At 42.8% G+C, this 18286-nt stretch overlaps 1 protein-coding gene across 1 annotated transcript in view; it reads right to left on the minus strand.

Moving 5' to 3' along the window:
* Positions 1-18286, minus strand: part of MYO1E (myosin IE) — a 192670-nt gene that overhangs the window by 101194 nt on the left and 73190 nt on the right. The window contains exons 2-3 of the mRNA XM_046007405.1: positions 10550-10693; positions 1991-2080 (exon numbers count right to left, since the gene is read on the minus strand). Of these exons, the coding sequence (XP_045863361.1) occupies positions 1991-2080; positions 10550-10693 (234 nt within the window). The remainder of the gene's footprint in view (positions 1-1990; positions 2081-10549; positions 10694-18286) is intronic.

Raw genomic sequence — 18286 nt, forward strand, 5'->3', positions numbered from 1 at the left:
TACTAAAAACTTGGATCTGACTTTTACTGGAATTTTAAAGTCCTACATAACTTTTTTCTAAGAGGTAAGTCGGAGATGCTGGAAGCCCAGAAGAAATAAAGGGACACCATCCATGAATGAGGAGAAAACCCAAACATTTTCCCTAAGAAGAGGGCAAGAGGGGTAGTAGTTCTTTAAAGGGATAAACTGATTTGACCAGTTTGTTTCACCTCATTGGGGAGGAAAAAAAAAAAAAATCCTACCACACCGAGATATCCTCCTGAGGCTTTAGACTCATGCGCTGGCTTAGCTATGAGCAATACCTGAATACAAATTCACCAGTAAATTCACTATGTCAGGACCATTTCACCCCCCACTTTCCTCAGCTTCTTGAGATTTAACGTCACTACCTCAAAAATTACTAAAAAGAAAAATAGTTCATGCGCTATGAATCTGAAGAAAGAAATTGCCTTACATTTAAGACTAACTCACATCAGAGAGGGAAGAGCATGGCAGATACAGTGAGAAGACATTTGGACTCTGTCACCCTACCCTGGTCCCATCTCTCAAGTAGGGATAATATTGTCCTACACTCAACAGAGCTACGTACTTAACTTCTCTGAGCCTTACTCTCCTCATCTGTGAAATGGGGCTGGACGGTAACACACAGTCAGCACCCAGGGCTGTTTAATGACTGTGGTGGTGGAACACAGTACCTAGCATTCAATAAACACCGTTTATTGAAGAGTAAGCACTCTTACCATTAGCAGCTAAGAATAAATATATCTTGTAAAAGTCTGGGGCGGGGCGCCTGGGTGGCTCAGTGGGTTAAAGCCTCTGCCTTCAGCTCAGATCATGATCCCAGAGTCCTGAGATCGAGCCCCACATCGGGCTCTCTGCTCAGCAGGGAGTCTGCTTCCTCCTTTCTCTCTCTCTGCCTGCCTCTCTGCCTACTTGTGATCTCTATCAAATAAATAAGTAAAATCTTAAAAAAAAAAAAAAGTCCGGGGCATTTCTTTAAAGAGAATTTCTAAGAGATAAAGGGTCCAAAAGGGACTCGTGTAACAACAGTTTTCAGAGGACGGGAGAGAAACGACATGAATGCACAGCACTCCTGGCCACCCCGCCTTGGCCTTGGCCATCACTGAGAATGCCGAGCCAGTTCCGAGCCTGCTGCTCCAGGGGACCCGCTGCTCAGGGCGCCAGGGCAGGGCCCAGCCTCTGCTGACAGTGTGTCCCTTGTGCCGGGCTCCCATAAAGGCAGCATTATCAAAGGTCTTTCGCGTGGCAGCCTCCTTGGGCTCCAGCTACCAGCACCATTCATCTGGCAACAATGGGCTGGGCTCTTGCTCTGGGTAAATTGCCTTCCACTTCAACTGATGAATTTGTGTGGGCTCTCTTTTGTTTGTTTTCCAGGGGTCAGGATTAATGAACGCTCTCGTGCTTCTGCTGCAGAGGAGAGAAAGGGAAAGAGGCAGGGAAGGGGTGGCCTGGGGATGTCAGGAAATATAGTCATCAGATTTACAGTTTCTGTTTTTATCAGACAACTGAAATGGCTATGGAGCTTGATCTGAATAGGGACCAGAGTCACATTAATAAAGAAGTCACGAAAAGATTAATTTTTCAGGTTCCATGCAGAGCCACAGCTAACTAAGGTTCTGATTTGGAGGGAATGGTTCTCATCGCCCTATTTATTCTTTTACCTGTTCACTGATTTTTCAGTCCTTAGAATTCTGTGGCCTGTGTGGAAGGAGGGAGCCCTGTCTCCCCCACCAAACTGTACGTCTTACATCCTATTTGACTAATTTTGTATGCAATATTCCTATATTAGATAGTCCTATGCTTTTTAGAGCAGCACATCATTAAAAAACAAACGATGTCACCCACTTGAGCTTCCCCAATAAATAATTCACAGTAAGAAAATGCAAATGTATTGCCAACTTCCAGAAAAATTACTTATGCATCATAAAAGCCCCAAACACTACAGTAATTTATGTGGCATATAACTTACCGCTCCTTGGTACATTTCAATTTCCTTTTCCCCAAAATACGGCATCTGCTTGAAAGGGTTGACTGAGATTAATACGGATCCTATGTATGTCTGAATTTATATCCAGTTAAGGTCCAGCATTAATCTTCATAGCTACACATTTTTCAAATTAAGTAACCAGATATTATCAAGAATTCATAATGACTGTTCAAACAAAAAGCTCAGATACTTGTTTTCTAAAAGATTACAAATAAAGACACGAGCAATTACCAACTGGCTCAGGTTTTGTTCCTCTCCAGGAAGAGTAATGAGCTTAATTACCAAGGTGCTCCAAAAATAAATCATTATTTTAAATGATCTGAAGCACATCTTTTTAAGACTGGCGACATGTACGACTAAGAAAACACAAAACAACACAAAACAGAATTGACCTAGGAGTGAAAAGAGCAGTTATCATTCCTTTGCTCAAATACCATTTTTTCCTGCAAACTTCCATATCTTTTAGGTAGACTAAAAATGTACTCACTTACTCATATAACAAACAGAGGGATACAAGATGAACTGAACAGTCCTACTCCTTAGAAGCTATGGGGAAATGAGTTATATCTGAAAGACATTATTTGGAGCAGAAAATCATAAACCCACACAGATCAGGTGTAGGGCAAGAAGATATTATTTCTGCATGGGGAATCCAGGAAAGCTAATCAGAAGAGAAAGCATTTATACCAAGTTAACTGTTTTATAAACACATTTTAATATACCCCAACAGATGAAGTATTATTATAACATAAAAAAGTCTCCATTTATTCAGTGATCGACTAGCTTGAATGGGGTGTCCACAACATGCCAGGCACGGTTCTGGATGCTGGGGATACAGTGGTGGACTAAACAGACAGAAGTGTTAAACTCCTTCTCTTCATAGAGGAAAAACAAGGATTTAAAAAGAGAGAGAGAAAACAACAAACACAACAAAATACACATACTCAAAGTCGTTTCTTTTAATCAAGGATTTTGAAATGTTTGGAAAATCTGAAGTGAAAGATGTAAAGCTGTGACATTTCCTCCCCCAAGGGGACATTTATATATTTTTATCAAGGACCTGGGTATCCAATAAAGCTGCAAGGGAAACCAGCCAGAATGCCTACTTTACCCAAACTCAGTTCGACTCTGACCTTGAGCAAGTCACATCTCTAAGCTGTGGCTAATGGATGATGGGGTACAATTCCACCTACTTGATAGACTTATTATGAGGATTAAATCAACGTATAGAAGGCTCAGCAATTTCCTTAATCCATATCCTTTGAGATGCTGGTTGTGTCCCGTGTTAGCATCTTGGAGACATGGCTTTGGTATTATTATTGAACACAAATGAGTCAAGGGTGGGCTGGGTCAGGTAATACTTGAAAATTAATATTTATACAAGAAGGTGAAAACATGGAATGATCTGGTAGCAATTCTGCTTCTCTTTTCGTGGACCAGAACAATCGTCAGACTTGGAAGGGCTGCACGGGGAAGAGCAGTCGAGGAGGAAGGGACCATTGAAGAGCACAGCCAGACGCACCCGGCGCTAACCTGGGGGCAGTCATGGCAGTTCAACCATGGGAACTAAGAGCAAATGCCCCTGACCGGGGGAATCCTAATTGAAACTCAGTGAAGAATCACAAGAATGGCCCAGCTCAAGAGCCAAAGTCACGTGAAGCTAACGACAGATTAGAAGTGCTCCACTTGGGGCGCCTGGGTGGCTCAGTGGGTTAAAGCCTCTGCCTTCCGCTCAGGTCATGATCCCAGGGTCCTGGGATCAAGCCCCGCATCAGGCTCTCTGCTCTGAGGAGAGCCTGTTTCCTCCTCTCTCTCTGCCTGCCTCTCTGCCTACTTGCGATCTCTGTCTGTCAAATAAATAAATAAAATCTAAAAAAAAAAAAAAAAAAAGAGTTGCTCCGCTTATTTTTTAGTATATGTGCTGCCAAAGTAAACACTTATTTTTTGAGGCAAAATTTAGAACAGATAAATTTATCATTAAAAATTATTAAGCAGATAAGAAACAGCCATGATGCTGTAGCCAAGACTCTGCTAGTGTTGGTCATACGAACACTGATCGGACACAAACACATTTACGGGATACAAATTAAGTTCCTAACGACAACCCTATTACCCTTTTACTCCTGTTTTACTATGAGGAAACTGAGGCATAGAGAAATTTTTAAAAGTTGATTAGAAAAAAAAATCAAAAATTAACAACAAAAAACCTCACTCCATGTCACAACTAGTAAGTGGCAGGGCTAGAATTCAAACTGGGGCAGTCTGGTTCTAGAGTCTACTCTTAACCCACAAGCTATAATGTCTTTCTAAGTTAGCAAGTACTGTTGTTATTATTAATACTGTTATCGTTACTGGTAGCGCTACCAAGATTTATCAAATGAATTACAAAATGCCCTGTTAAATTTGGAGTTCAGATAAACAACAGATCATCTGTTTCATATAGAGAGAGAGATTTTCGCCCCACCCCACCCCAAATAGGTATGCCCCAAGCAATACTCAGGACACACTTATACTAAAAAAGCAATTTGGTGTTTATCTGAAATTCAAATTTAACCAGGCATTCTGCATTCTATCTATCTGGCAATCCTGAATTGGCAGCACGAGGATTTCATACAGGGTTGTCAGGGGCTCAATTAGAGATCTTTTATCTCTTATATTTTAGACTCTGTGATTCTTTGGTGACTCAAATTCTATAACCCTTAGTTGATTTTTTTTCAGTATCCTCTTTCACATGATAGGGACCAAATCAAAACTGAATGAATGCGGTTTGGCCCTCGTTCTGATTCTCATGCTGAACAAATACAGAGATTCTTATGGTAAACCCAGTTTGAAAGAAATACAGCGATGCCGTGACCTTCCTCATGTCAGAAGGGGAGAGGTCTAGGGGTCCACTTACCGCCAGATGTAAACACAACTTTCTTTCCGTGGAGGAAGTGGGGTGTGCCTTCCCTTAGTTGTAGGGAATGCTGTGAATGCCACTGTTCTAGAGAAATTAGCACTGCACACGGAGAAGAACGAGCTGCCTGAGGACATGAGCCACAGGCATGAGCTCCCCACCAACCCCTTCCAACCTACCAAGCCCTCAGCTATTGGATAAACATGGACTGGGCTGCATGAGAGCTCTTGTAGGAAAGCATACTTTATTTTTATTTTTTTACTATTAATAATCTGCTTTGTGAAAAAACATCTTAGAAAGTCTTGATTTTCGGGGCGCCTAGGTGGCTCAGTGGGTTAAGCCGCTGCCTTCGGCTCAAGTCATGATCTCAGGGTCCTGGGATCGAGTCCCGCATCGGGCTCTCTGCTCTGCAGGGAGCCTGCTTCCCTCTCTCTCTGCCTGCCTCTCTGCCTAATTGTGATTTCTCTCTGTCAAATAAATAAATAAAATCTTTAAAAAAAAAAAAAAAGAAAGTCTTGATTTTCGGGGTGCCTGGGTGGCTCAGTGGGTTAAGCCTCTGCCTTCAGCTCAGGTCATGATCTCAGGGTCCTGGGATCGAGCCCCCCATCGGGCTCTCTGCTCAGCAGGGAGCCTGCTTCCTCCTCTCTCTCTGCCTGCCTCTCTGCCTACTTGTGATCTCTCTCTCTGTCAAATAAATAAAATCTTTAAAAAAAAAAAAAAGAAAGTCTTGATTATCACTAAGTCATCTACATAAATTTGAGGTAAAGGCCTCATAAGAAGACAGAGAAAAAAACCTCTTTCAGATTATTCTAGGCCAATCCTGAATTAATGACTCAGGAGAGGAGGGAAAATTATAGCTATTCCCTCAACCTCCCAGTAGGGCTCTCGAACTCAATATAATTTGGGAGGATTCCTGAAAAATCAAGTTTGGTTTGAGAAGAATAATGCGGCTTGTGTCTGTGCTAAGCAGCTACACACTTCCCTAAATCAGAAGATCTGAGAAAAGAGATTAGTTTAGAATCTGAAGAAAATAAACATAGTTTAGTTATTTCAGGTGTGAATCTGGCCTAATGGTTTATCCAAAGGCCTGCCCGGTTTTTCACCTGGCTGTGTCTGCAGAGATCTCAGCTACTTTTCTGAGATCCATGTCTCCTGCTGGGTTGGGTTATTTCCCAGACAACTCACTCCCACTCCCTACTACATAATTCAGGCGTGCCTTTGGAAAAAGCGGCTCAGGCATAATCGGAACGTAAACGGTCTCTACCCACGTAACCTTTGGCTGTGAAGGTGTGGTCCAAGGTGAATTTTCAGAATGTATGGAGATATGAGGCTATGATACACACACACATAAACACACACACGCACACACGCACTAACCAGACAAAAACAAAATACATGCCATCTTGTCTAACAGAATACATGAGATGGAATAGACCCAACAGAACATTCACTGATTGGTTCTCAAAAGCTGGTGGTGGAGTTTTCATTGTTCTGCAGGGATGATGACAAAAAAAGAAACACACCCTGAATTTTTCATAATAAAGGGCCATCCTTTAGTCTTAGATTATTTCCTTTCTACTTTCAGGGTATTCGAATATTCTTCCTTTCATGAAATGTGATGGTAGTACAACTTCTATGGTCTTAACAGGCAAAGTTGAGCTTAACTTAAAAAAATTTTTGGGGGGCGCCTGGGTGGCTCAGTGGATTGGGCCGCTGCCTTCGGCTCAGGTCATGATCTCAGGGTCCTGGGATCGAGCCCCGCATCGGGCTCTCTGCTCTGCAGGGAACCTGCTTCCTCCTCTCTCTCTCTGCCTACCTCTCTGCCTACTTGTGATCTCTCTCTCTCTGTCAAATAAATAAAATAGAATCTTAAAAAAAAAAAAAATTTTTTAATAGTCGGTGAATTCCCCCAACTGATCTAGGTGACTTCCCTGGATTTATCACTGAGGAGGAACGGGGAGGTGAGGGGACTTGCCTGAAGGCACATATGGGGAGACCAGTTGAGCAGGACCTTGAGCCCCAGGCTCCAGCCACCAGACCACATGTCCCTCCAGCATGCCGCCCCCTCCACCTGAACCGACTGCCAAGGGCCAAGCCTCACTCGGAACTACTGCACAGCCTTGGGTTCCAGCTGCTCTGGCCCAAGAGTCTCAACTAATTCAAGGGCTGAAAATGCCAAACACACTTGAGCGTGGTCTTTGAGTGAAAACAAGTTGGGAGACAGTTGGACCAAATGAGCATGGAACGCTCCACACAGGAACTATTTTCGTCGATGAAGTGGCTATAAATGATGTCTGGCCAAGCACAAGAGCGAAGACGGCACTGTTTTCCTCATGTATTTTAGAATGTAATTTTAAAGAAGTGTGGCAACATTCAGGAAAAAAAAAATGGATGGTAAATTAAACCTTCCTTATCTTAGGATAAATAGTTGAAAATTACAGGGCTTTATTGGTAAACAGTGTTAGCATTTTCTAAGCAGATTTCCCCCCCTAACGTAAAAGAAAGAAATGTGCATTCAGCCTGAATGCATTAACAATTGATTGTTCCAAATGCCGACCTTCAATATGAAACAATATGCTGGTGTTCGATGTAGAAGAGGTACCATAAGCAATCTCATAACTTAATAGGAAATCGAATCTCCTCTTGCCTTAATTACTGAGCTTAGGAGTGAGAGGGAAAAAATTCTCGTTTAAAATAATCTTACTCCATCATAATAATATTCCTATAGCACTGACTGGATGAAGGAGGCTTTTATCATTCAACAGAGGCAAAGATCTGCAGTTAGACCTTTGGTATTATTTCATAAACATCCAAAGGAATCATCAAGCTTCCTCAAAGCTGAACGCTGCTCTGTGTTCTTGATGGAAAGCATGCGGATGCTGAGTTTCTCGTGTACTGAGTGGGTAGAGATCTCTAAAACAAGAGGCCATTAGTGGTCAACTAACTCATTTCCTTGGTAGAACACACGATTAGTCAGCCATTGATTCAAAGGCAATAATTCAAAGGCCCGTAATCAGCACCCTCTGAGTGAGTCATTTAAAAATTCTGCAGTCTGAATATAAAAAGCAAATTTTGATAGTCAACAGATTTCCAATGAATACTTAATACAATGCATGATGCAAAGAATTACGCATGCAACTAAAAACGGTCTGAGGCAAGATGATGCCGTTTTTGTTAAAATTAATAAGAAAGACCCCCAAAATATATATATTTATATTTGTTATTTATATTTATATATGCATGTCTATATGCAGTTATATTGAAAAATATACACCAAGAGGTTATGGTGGGATTGTAGGTGATGTTAGTGTTCTCCTTTCTGGTTGACTGCATTTTGTAAGTCATGTCAAATGAACACATACTGCTTTAAAGAGTTTGTGTTTTTTAAGAAGATGTATGAAAGAAAGTCCCTAGTTTTAGGGGGTAAACTATCTTTATAGGGAGAAGTGAGTCTGTCCAGCTTGAGGATGGACTGGCTGCTGATAACCACTAGCATTTTTTTCTTACTCAGCTTACAAAAACCATGTTTCTATGTAAATAACATAATAAGCTGAGCCCAAGTTCTAAGAACATTCCAATAAATAATTTGTTCAACTGTATTCAGTGGAAATTCACCTTTTATGGGCTCGTCAATAAACCAATCCTCCATTTAAAACAGTTTCCATGGTAAAATGCATTTGAATTTTCAATAAGCAACTTAAAATTGAATTTCTGGAACATAACTCAGAAATGCGGAAGGAACTTCTATACTTGCCTTAGTGTATGATAATAATAAGTAATGCTTACTGTTACTCACTGCATTCATAATTTCATTTAACCTTACAACAGCCTCATGCAGATTTCAATATCATTCCCATTTTACAAGTGAGGAAATCAAGCCACACGGATCACAAACCCTGCATGAGGTCGGCAAGCCCAGGCAGAGTAAGGCTGGAAGCCAGAACAGTCCAGATTCACAGCCTGTACCCTGCCCCTGCTGATTCCCCTGTGCCACGGGACTTGCACATAAAAGTGATGAACATGTTTTCATGATGATAAGCCCACGTTAAAGTGAGCACGTTTCAAATTTTTTGACCAAATAAAAGTTAAACTTAAGCACTCGATACAACTGCTTCCATACAATTAAATTAAAAGGAAGCTCTGCACAGGTACCTAGCAGTCAGCAAGAGTGCTCGCTTTGGCAGCACGTATACTAAAATAGGAGTCAGCAAAAGTTTTCTGTAAAGGGCCTTATAATTATTTGAGGTCCAATGGTTGTGTGGCAACTACTCACCCTGGCCTTTGTAGATTGCCAGCAGGCATTAACAACAAATAATGAGTACGGCTATATTTCAATAAAACCTTGGGTATAAAATGGGCAGTGGGCAGACTTCATTTGCATGTGGTAGGCCCCCTCTCCCGATCAAGACACTATTATTAATGTAGTTAACAAGTCCAAATATATCTGCTAATGCTTCAAAGCAGGGGTGTAGGCGTTTAACTACGGAGAGATTTGGTAAAATTTCCTGTGGTCAATAAGAAGTAGCACAGTATTGGTCTGAACCATCAAAGTGTCTTAGAATAATTCTGTTAATTAGTATTACTAATATATGTATTGGTCTATCCTGGTATGTTGAACTCCCCACTCACCAATGATGAGAAAGGCATTCCCTGCAAAAATATTGTTGTATACATACGTGTGCTTTTAACTAATAGTCAAATGAGTGGTATGAATAACAAACAGAAGCTACAGATGTGAAAACTAGACCTCTTCAAGCTTTTGGGGTGAAGACCTAAAGTGTATGCAACACCAGTTGCAAAGACTCTACCTTTAATGATCCTTCGAGACACCGTGCCTTCCGAAGTTACCAAGAGCATCACAGTTAAACCTCCTGGTACAGCAATATGGATTTGCACAGATCTTTGCATATCTAAAACTCTACAATAATTCCTCTAAGAGATCTTTATATAGTTGTACCAAACAAAACTGAATCCTGTAGGAACTTAAGCAAATATCACAGTTCTCTGTTTATAATGAAGTCAACACACATTTGAATCAAATTTCCATTCTGAATTTTTTAAAGCCCTGTAAAAAACGGCATCTGGCAAGCTAAAATTGAAACATAAAGAACAACTCAAGAATGTCAGGCATTTTCAATAGTCGATCTTCACATCTCATGTTTCCTTTAGTAAACATAAGAATGCAGAAAAACTGGCAAAATTGCATATTTTTTGCATGAGGCAATCTTTTGAAAACCTTTTAGGTCCGGACTTAACTGTCTGCTTTGCAATTAGGGAGCTCTATCGACAGAATTCTCTGCAGATCAGGACTTTCCCTTAGGAACAGCAGAGGTTTTAGACCCCACGTGCGTAGCTAAAGCACGTCAAAGGTACAGTGCCACTGATCGAAACAGATAAATACTGGCTGGTTCTTGATTTTGTGAAATGCCAGGAAAATAATTTAGCATCATCTTTGCCCTTCCCACAACCTTAACAAAAAGGGCAGAAAAGTACAAAACCACGTTCTGAAACAGTGAAAAGAACTTGAGCGCAGAGTGTCAAGTTCAGAATTTCAGGTGGATCTTCTCATGCTAGGAACACCTCGCATTTTACCGTGGGTATGGTCATCTTACTTAGAAATGTCCTTAGAAACTAATAAAGGATACAAAAATGTAGTCATCCATGTATCTCTTCTTCAGATTCTCCACGATGGCGTTCTCTGTGATCTTGGAGAGCAGGACCATGTCATCCACACCGCTGTGCTTGACATTGTGGCTCTGCCAGTGGTACCGGTAGGCACCTTTGCTTCCCTATGAACAGAAAACGCACAATAATTAGGATGCTTTATTTTCTCCTGGTGGGGGAAAAAAAAGCCATAAAGCTCCCAAATATTCCTTATATCAAATGCTGCAGAATGAGCAGAACAAAGATTTTGTTATTAACAGATCTGGATTTAAATTTCAGCTTTGCCACCTATGAACTAAGGGAAGGGTGGAAAAGTTACACGGGCTCAGTGTGTCCCTTAAGCTGCTCTTCTCTCATTTGTAAAAGAGGAGAAATTAAGACCCACTTTATAGAGTTCCTGTAAGGATTAACTAAGATAACATATATAAATTACTGAAGAGTATCTTGAGTGTAACACAATAAATGATCAATGGTCAGGACCCCTGGGTGGCTCAGTCCCTTAAGCATTTGTCTTCAGCTCAGATCATGATCCTAGGGGCCCGGGATAGAGTCCCGTGCCTGGATGGAGTCTGCTTCTCCCTCTGCCCCTCACCCTGGTCACTCGCTCTCTCTCTCTCTCTCAAATGAATAAAATCTTTTAAAAAAATGAACAACTGTCTCCAATAATTCCTTCAACCTTATTGTTTTGTAGAATTAACAATACAACAGGCAATAAAACAGAAACTTTCTACATTTATTTTGCAAATTATATGATGGAACTCAGAAGCAGAAGTAGTATTTATCACACAATGACTAGGTCACATTGGCCTAATTTCTCAAGCCATCCAAATAATTTTCCCTCCATAAACTTCCACGGTCAACGTTAATATTGGCCTTCCAGATTCAAAAGATAAGGTACATTTTGATGGCTGATCACTGCTCTATTAACAAGGAAATGGACAAGACAACGTAAGTGGGATTACAGAAGGTGCCGTGGACAAGAGGACCTCATCCAGCCCCATGGCCTCCTTGGAGAGATGAAACTGTAGCCCTTGTCTGCTCACTAGATTTATGACCTAACACCAGAAGTGGCCTCTCAACACCCTTGGCCTGCAGGACTTCCTTTCACTTGGCACGTCTGCAGTGGGATCCCTGCATGTTATGCTATGTGCCAAGTTCTGGAGTTAGAGGCAGCTGGGAGCATCCTGGTGGCTGCCCTTGAGGAACTCATGTCCACTAAAGGACACCTCGATATTGACCGAAGTAGCACGTGCATCAGCAACAGTCAGTATGCAAACACATGTAAAATGGGTGTCCCAGGAGTGCTGAAGACTTCTTTGCCCTATAGGGAAGACAGAACCAACCTCCTGGAGAAGGTGCCATTTGAAGTGGACCTAAATTATTTTGAATTTGCCAGAAAAGATGAGTCAAGGAGGGACAGTCATTATAATCTAGACTCACTAGGGCAACAATCTGATACATATGAGATAATGGCAAATGAATATGACGAGATATTAGAAGATCCTCCCTTCCCCTCACTCCCTTCGTGAATCCTACTGGAGATGTCACGTGCTGCACAAGTGTGGAAGGCATTGACCTGAGTGAGACTCGGCTCCAGCCACCTTCCCAGGAGCTCACTGTTTTGGGGGGTTTGGATAAAAGAGAGAAAATTTCTGAATAGGGGTAATAAGGATATCTAAAAAGGCCACACGCTCAGACATATAAACTAGGATGAGAAAAGGTCCCAAGGAGGTTCTTCGAGAGAAAGGGGAAGTGGAAAGAAACAAGATAAATACCCCTTTAAATCTCGTTTTGAAAAATTTATGTAATGTTTTTTCTGTAGGAGACATGCATCCTTAATAAGATCCATTATAAGGGGCTCTGGGGAAAGCAGTTTTTAAAAACCAGGCAGGAAAGAGTTACCATAGGGAAGGCATACCAGTGCCATGGGTTCGTGCTCCAGAAAAGGGTTCTGGAAGGCTTGCCACCCATGCTGCCTTGCACAGGGACTCTTTACATGATATATTTGGCTTCCACAGAACCACAAGCAGCCATCAGTTCTACAAAACTACCCCGGACCTCACCACACCTACTTCCTCTTGTGGCAAAGTAGAAAGAGGGGAAAAGCACTGGCTGCACAGGGCTCACTCGGTCGCAATCCAAGGTCCGCCGTCTACTTCCAAACAGATAACGGTTCCCTGCAACTCCTCCCCTCGCCTGTCCTCCCTTCTTTTTCAATTATTCTCTGGGCGCTCACAAAAAATTATTCTTCATCAAAAACTGAGGCCACGGAGTACCGAACCAGGAGATGTGTGTGTTTGTTTTTATTTTTATTTTTTTTTAAAGATTTTATTTATTTATTTGACAGAGAGAGATCACAAGTAGGCAGAGAAGCAGGCAGAGAGAGAGAGAGGGAAGCAGGCTCCCTGCTGAGCAGAGAGCCCGATGCGGGACTTGATCCCAGGACCCTGAGATCATGACCTGAGCCGAAGGCAGCGGCTTAACCCACTGAGCCATCCAGGTGCCCATGTGTGTGTGTTTGTTTTTAATCCCAATAAATATCCATCTACTTAAGAGGTCAAAAATGTTATTTTCTCTTTGAAAATGTAAGCACAGTTTAATAAAACAGAAGGGTATCAACAAGCTGTTATTTAATGTCTGCGAAGGACAAGAAATGGAGGTGCTCTGTGTCACAGGGGATATGCTGGTACCGAGCCACAGAAACTGGTTTCTCAAGGTGACCCAGGTTGGTCTTGGTATCCAATCTGACTGTCTTTTCTCTGTCTCACGGCAGAGTGAGATATACCCGTCTGGCCCACTGTCCTCCTTCTAATGGCAGTTATTCCTCATGAAAACAGGGCCTCCTTGTGGAGTTCACAGACTCATGGTCTCAAATATCTGCGGACACCAGAGTCCCACGTGTGTCTTCAGACCTCTGTAAAAGGATAAGGAACCAATAGTGAGACGGAGCGCTTACCACAAGCAAAGCAATCGGCCATTTGATTTGTGGTGGCTGCTCCTTCTGCTACTGCCACCAACTCAATGAGAGAGGGGTTGACATTCCCACGCTTGTGCAGAAAGAAACAGACTTCCTAACTAGGAAGCAGCAAGGGCAAGACGCGAACCCAAGTCTCTATGATTATGAATTCATTCAAACATCATGGTTTCTTCACATGGTCTCCCTGGTGACTCTACTGGGTATTTCCAACAGCTCAGTTTAAGATGGCCCCAGAATGACAGACTGTCTCCAAAACTGAATTGATCATTAAAAAGACTTATAATCTTTGTTAATGACCACTTTCTCTTAGCATCAAAGACTGAAACACTGGACTTATTTTTTATTTGGTGCATTTCCTATACCCAGTTGGTCACAGATACCCTTTCCTTCCCTCACCTCTCTGTCCCTCCTTCCCTGAGGCAATGATATTTGGGAACTTATTCAACCTTCACAATCATGGCCCATACTATATATGATTATCTCTGTTACACTAATGAAAAAAACTTAATTGTCCAAGGTCTTCTAATTGTAACTTCGCCATCTTTAATGACACCCGCCTTACTATTTCTTTCTCCTTTCTCTTTCCCCATATTAGCCTCCCCCGCCCCCTCCCCCAAAAAACAATTCAAATGAGGTAAAGTGGGAGAGGGAAGGTAGCTAGAAAGTGTAGGAACAATCAGAGCCTTTGGGGAAAACTGACCTACGTGGATTATGAAGGACAAGATCAGAATCCATCCCATGGGTAGATGAAAGCTGGGCCAGGGCTGGGCAAGGCAGTTCTAGCACAGCGTGAGAACTTCGTCAGAGAAGCTAGGGAACCGAACATAGATGCGCACGTTCTCACCCTTGCTCGAAAGTTCCCCACAGTGAAACAGAAAACTGTTTTCTGTTTTTCCGTAGGGGACCATTGAGGTTGATCATAGCATGACTTTTCTAGATAGAGGTCTTCCGCGGAACACAGCTGCGGGCAGGCAGCAAGTGGGAACATTGTGGGAAAATGGTTATCATTTTATAATCCTAGACAATGTCCCCGGAAGCAGAGGCCGAACATGACCTTCAGATCACAAACTACTGTGCTATGGCTGTGAGAATATGAACAGTATTTCTGGGACAAATAACCTTGACCCCTTCGCTGCTTCCTCCCATTCCTGACTGGGAGGGCGGGGCGGGGGGGGGGGGGTAGGACTGGCTGTCTTGCGCGCTGGGAGAAGGAAGGACAGCGACAGGGACTTCCCCATCTGAGAAGGGCCGTTTTCTTCAGCTGCAAAGGCCTGGCTTACCAGGCTATTTCCTCAACAAGAGTCAGCTTCCTTCTCTTCTGCAGGCTTCTTCTAGGGTAGGTAACTCAACTTTTGTTTCCACACTAAAAATAGGAACATTTTTTAAACAAGTAGGGGTACTCAGCAATTATGCACCCTACAGTCCTTCAAGAGCATGGCAGCACTGTGCAAAGGAAGCAATATAGCTGCTGATGTGCCAGCTAATAAAAAAAAAAGAACATGAAAATCACAATAAAGTTGATGATAAATTTTACTCTTAGCCCTGACAGTTATTACAATAACTGGGAGATGTTTCCTGTTAATAGGGATTGAATGCAGACTTTCTTGGGTCCATGTTTGGTTTCTTTCTTTCTTTAAGATTATTTATTTATTTATTTATTTATTTATTTATTCATTCATTCATTCATTCATTCATTTATGAATGAGAGTGTGCATGAGCACACCTGAGTTGGTGGGGACGAGGGGGAGAAGACCTCAGCAGACTACGGCTGAGCCTCCAGCTTGACACAGGGCTTGATCCCACGACCGTGAGATCACCACCTGGGCCGCCAAAGGCAAGAGTCCGTCACTTCACCCACTGAACCACCCCCCGCGCTCCCTCCATATGTGGTTTCTAACAATGATTTCATTTATTAAAAAGCAATGGAGTCACACGCACACGTTCTGGAAAGCGGAGTCCACCCATGTCCACATAATGGGCTGGTTTGTTTCTCACATTTAGGAGGTAGCATCAAGACACAGGAGTCCCTCATGCCGAGGAAGGCGCCTGGTCGCTGACTCTCTGACTTTAAAAGGTGGAGTGTCCCTCACTGGTGAGAGCTTACCAGGGTGGGGACCAGGAAGAGCAAAGGTGAGTCAGCACACAAAGGTAGGGATTGTTCTCCATTGAAACCCTACCTTCCCTCAGCGAGGCGGGGGTGGGGGGAGAGGATTTGAGGGTGTTTGGGGGCCTGGAGGGGAGCCCCTGCCTGCCACAGACACTCTCACTAGTGTCTCAGTGAGCAGTTTTCTTCTCTGATTCATCCAGGAACGAGGAGACCATACACAGTCTTGAATGCCCTTCAGACACCCAGAAGAGGGAGGCCATGAAATGCGTTGTGGAAACACAATAGGCCTAGTGTTGGGCAGGGCCTGGCTGGGAGGGAGGGATCATAAATACCTTATCCTCTTCCAGGAAGAGTATACTGCACTGTATTTTTAGAGAGCATTGTGGAAACGGGGATCAAAATTCTACTCATGCAGACCAATATATAAATAGTTACTTAAATAAAAATAAAACTCACACTCTCTTTGTTCCAGTAATTCTTTTTAGGAATTTACCTTAAGATACACCAAGTGTGTGTGCCACGATGTACGTACAAGCCTGCTCACTGTTGCAAAGTTTCTTTTGGGGAAAACCGGACACGTGACTTGGGGCCGGATGAGAAGAGGGCAGACCCTACAAAGGAGTTGCGGCAGTCGTTAAAAGGAATCTGCTTCTGCTGACATAGAAGTATCTTCAAGACACCCAGGGTCATGAACACAGCAATCGATATGTGGACTGAAGCACAGAGTGACTGCAACTGTCTAACATTCTTAAAAGACACGTGTTTAATTGCTTTCTTGAAAGATACACAAGGTTCCATTGGGAAGAAAGCCTGGGGTTTTGGGAGAAGGGTGTCTTCTACTCTCCATTTCAAATTTCTCTGCCGTTAACTTATTATTTTTTTTAACCATATAGGCATCTGTTAGTAAAATAACCAAATAAATAGAAATGTTGAAAAGGATGCCGACACATTCGAGGATTGTCTGGGGGTGGTGTTGGGTGTTGATGGGCCTATCCCGAAGCTGGGCTCATCATTGTAGGCCTGGGTTCTGTGCCCCTTCCAGGTCTGAAAAGTAGATTGGGAGAGGTTGCCTACATGACAAGATGTTATCATGTCTGGGATGTTTAGCGGGTCCATAAGCATAGCAGGATGGTAGATCTGACTTCCAAAGGACCTGGGACTAGAATACTCCCAATGTTTCAAGTGTATCACCCTAAAAGGCAGATAAACCATATGCTGATTTTGAACAATGGACAATGGGGTAAGGCTCTGGCCTGTGGTTGAACAGGGCTTGTTTTTTAATGGGATTTTTTTGTCCTAGTGAGTCATAACAGGAAAGGAACAGAACTCTCTGTGGTCCTTTAATCTTTTAATTGACAGCCTAGGATTTCTACTTTTTGAAGTTCTGCTATTTGACTGGAATGAAACACTTCTATGGCAAATGATGGGGAAAAAAAAAAATCAACCATAAATATTTGTTTCATCTGAGCCCGGCACTGTAAACTCATACTGGGATTGCAATGATTTTCCACTTGATGGAATTCAGATCCCCCCCCCCCCATTTTGGTGATGTGAACATGTATGTTTGAAGCAAGCATGTGTGGGTGTGTTGAACTGCAGTGAATGGAGTGCAAAGCAGTGTTTCTTGTGGAGTAGCGGGGGTGGGGAGGGATGAAGCAGTCTGTAGCCAACAAATCCCTTAACCCATCAACAGGTGCCAATGTAATTTACATGATCTCATTCAATTCTCACAGCCCTGCAAGACACAAATATAATCCCTCTGTCACTATTTCACAAATGGTAAAGTGAGTCCTGGGATTGTAACGTAATCTCTGCTCGGAGGAGCTGGCGAAGGAAAAGTACACTGGGGGTTTGGCACATCCAGTGTGGGGAGCCCTCAAGGAATACAGGACACGTGCTCATTAGTTATCATTCATGTTAGTATATGGGACCTGACCCAAAGTTCCATATTTGTGTAACATCTCCACTTACATGATCTCAGTTAATCCCTGTGACAAAGGGCCAAGGCTGACTTCCTTGTCATTGTTCCTTCCGCTATACCACAACTAACTTCCAACATGATCGCCAAGTGTAGATAGATGCTGGCTCCGGGATCGGAGCGCCAGCAGTCTCCTAGCCAGGGCTGGCCCGAGTCAATCTGGAAGCAACTAGAGCAGACGTAATTTATCGTCTAAACAGGGACACTCTGAGTGCAGAAGAGAGTGCTGTTAATAAAGCTGGAACGTGAGGCAGGAACTGGGGCTGTCTCGGGTTGCAGGCTCTATCTGTGACCAAGTTGATCTCCAAAAAGTCATGGGCAGCTTTCAAAGACTGGCCCTCCCAGCCAGGATCCTGGGCTACTTACCCACAGGTCCCCCACAAATCACTCAGTCTCTCAGACCCCCCAGGGGCTGCTATGAAGATCCTGAAGATCGAAAAAGATTGCTAATGGCCTCTCAGAGTAGGATTGGTTTTATGCAATGACACAATCAGAGGGCACTGTATGGATGGTACCTAGCAAGTAGGCAACACTGAGTGGAGGAGGGGAAAAAGGTCTGTAAAGAAAACAAAAAAACACGAGAGACAGTAAAGTGCCCAAATTTTAAGTGCATATTTGGTATTTTTATATAAAATATCTATGTGGAAATATGGTTG

This window comes from Meles meles, chromosome 6, assembly GCF_922984935.1.
Source record: "Meles meles chromosome 6, mMelMel3.1 paternal haplotype, whole genome shotgun sequence".
Lineage (NCBI taxonomy): Eukaryota > Metazoa > Chordata > Mammalia > Carnivora > Mustelidae > Meles > Meles meles.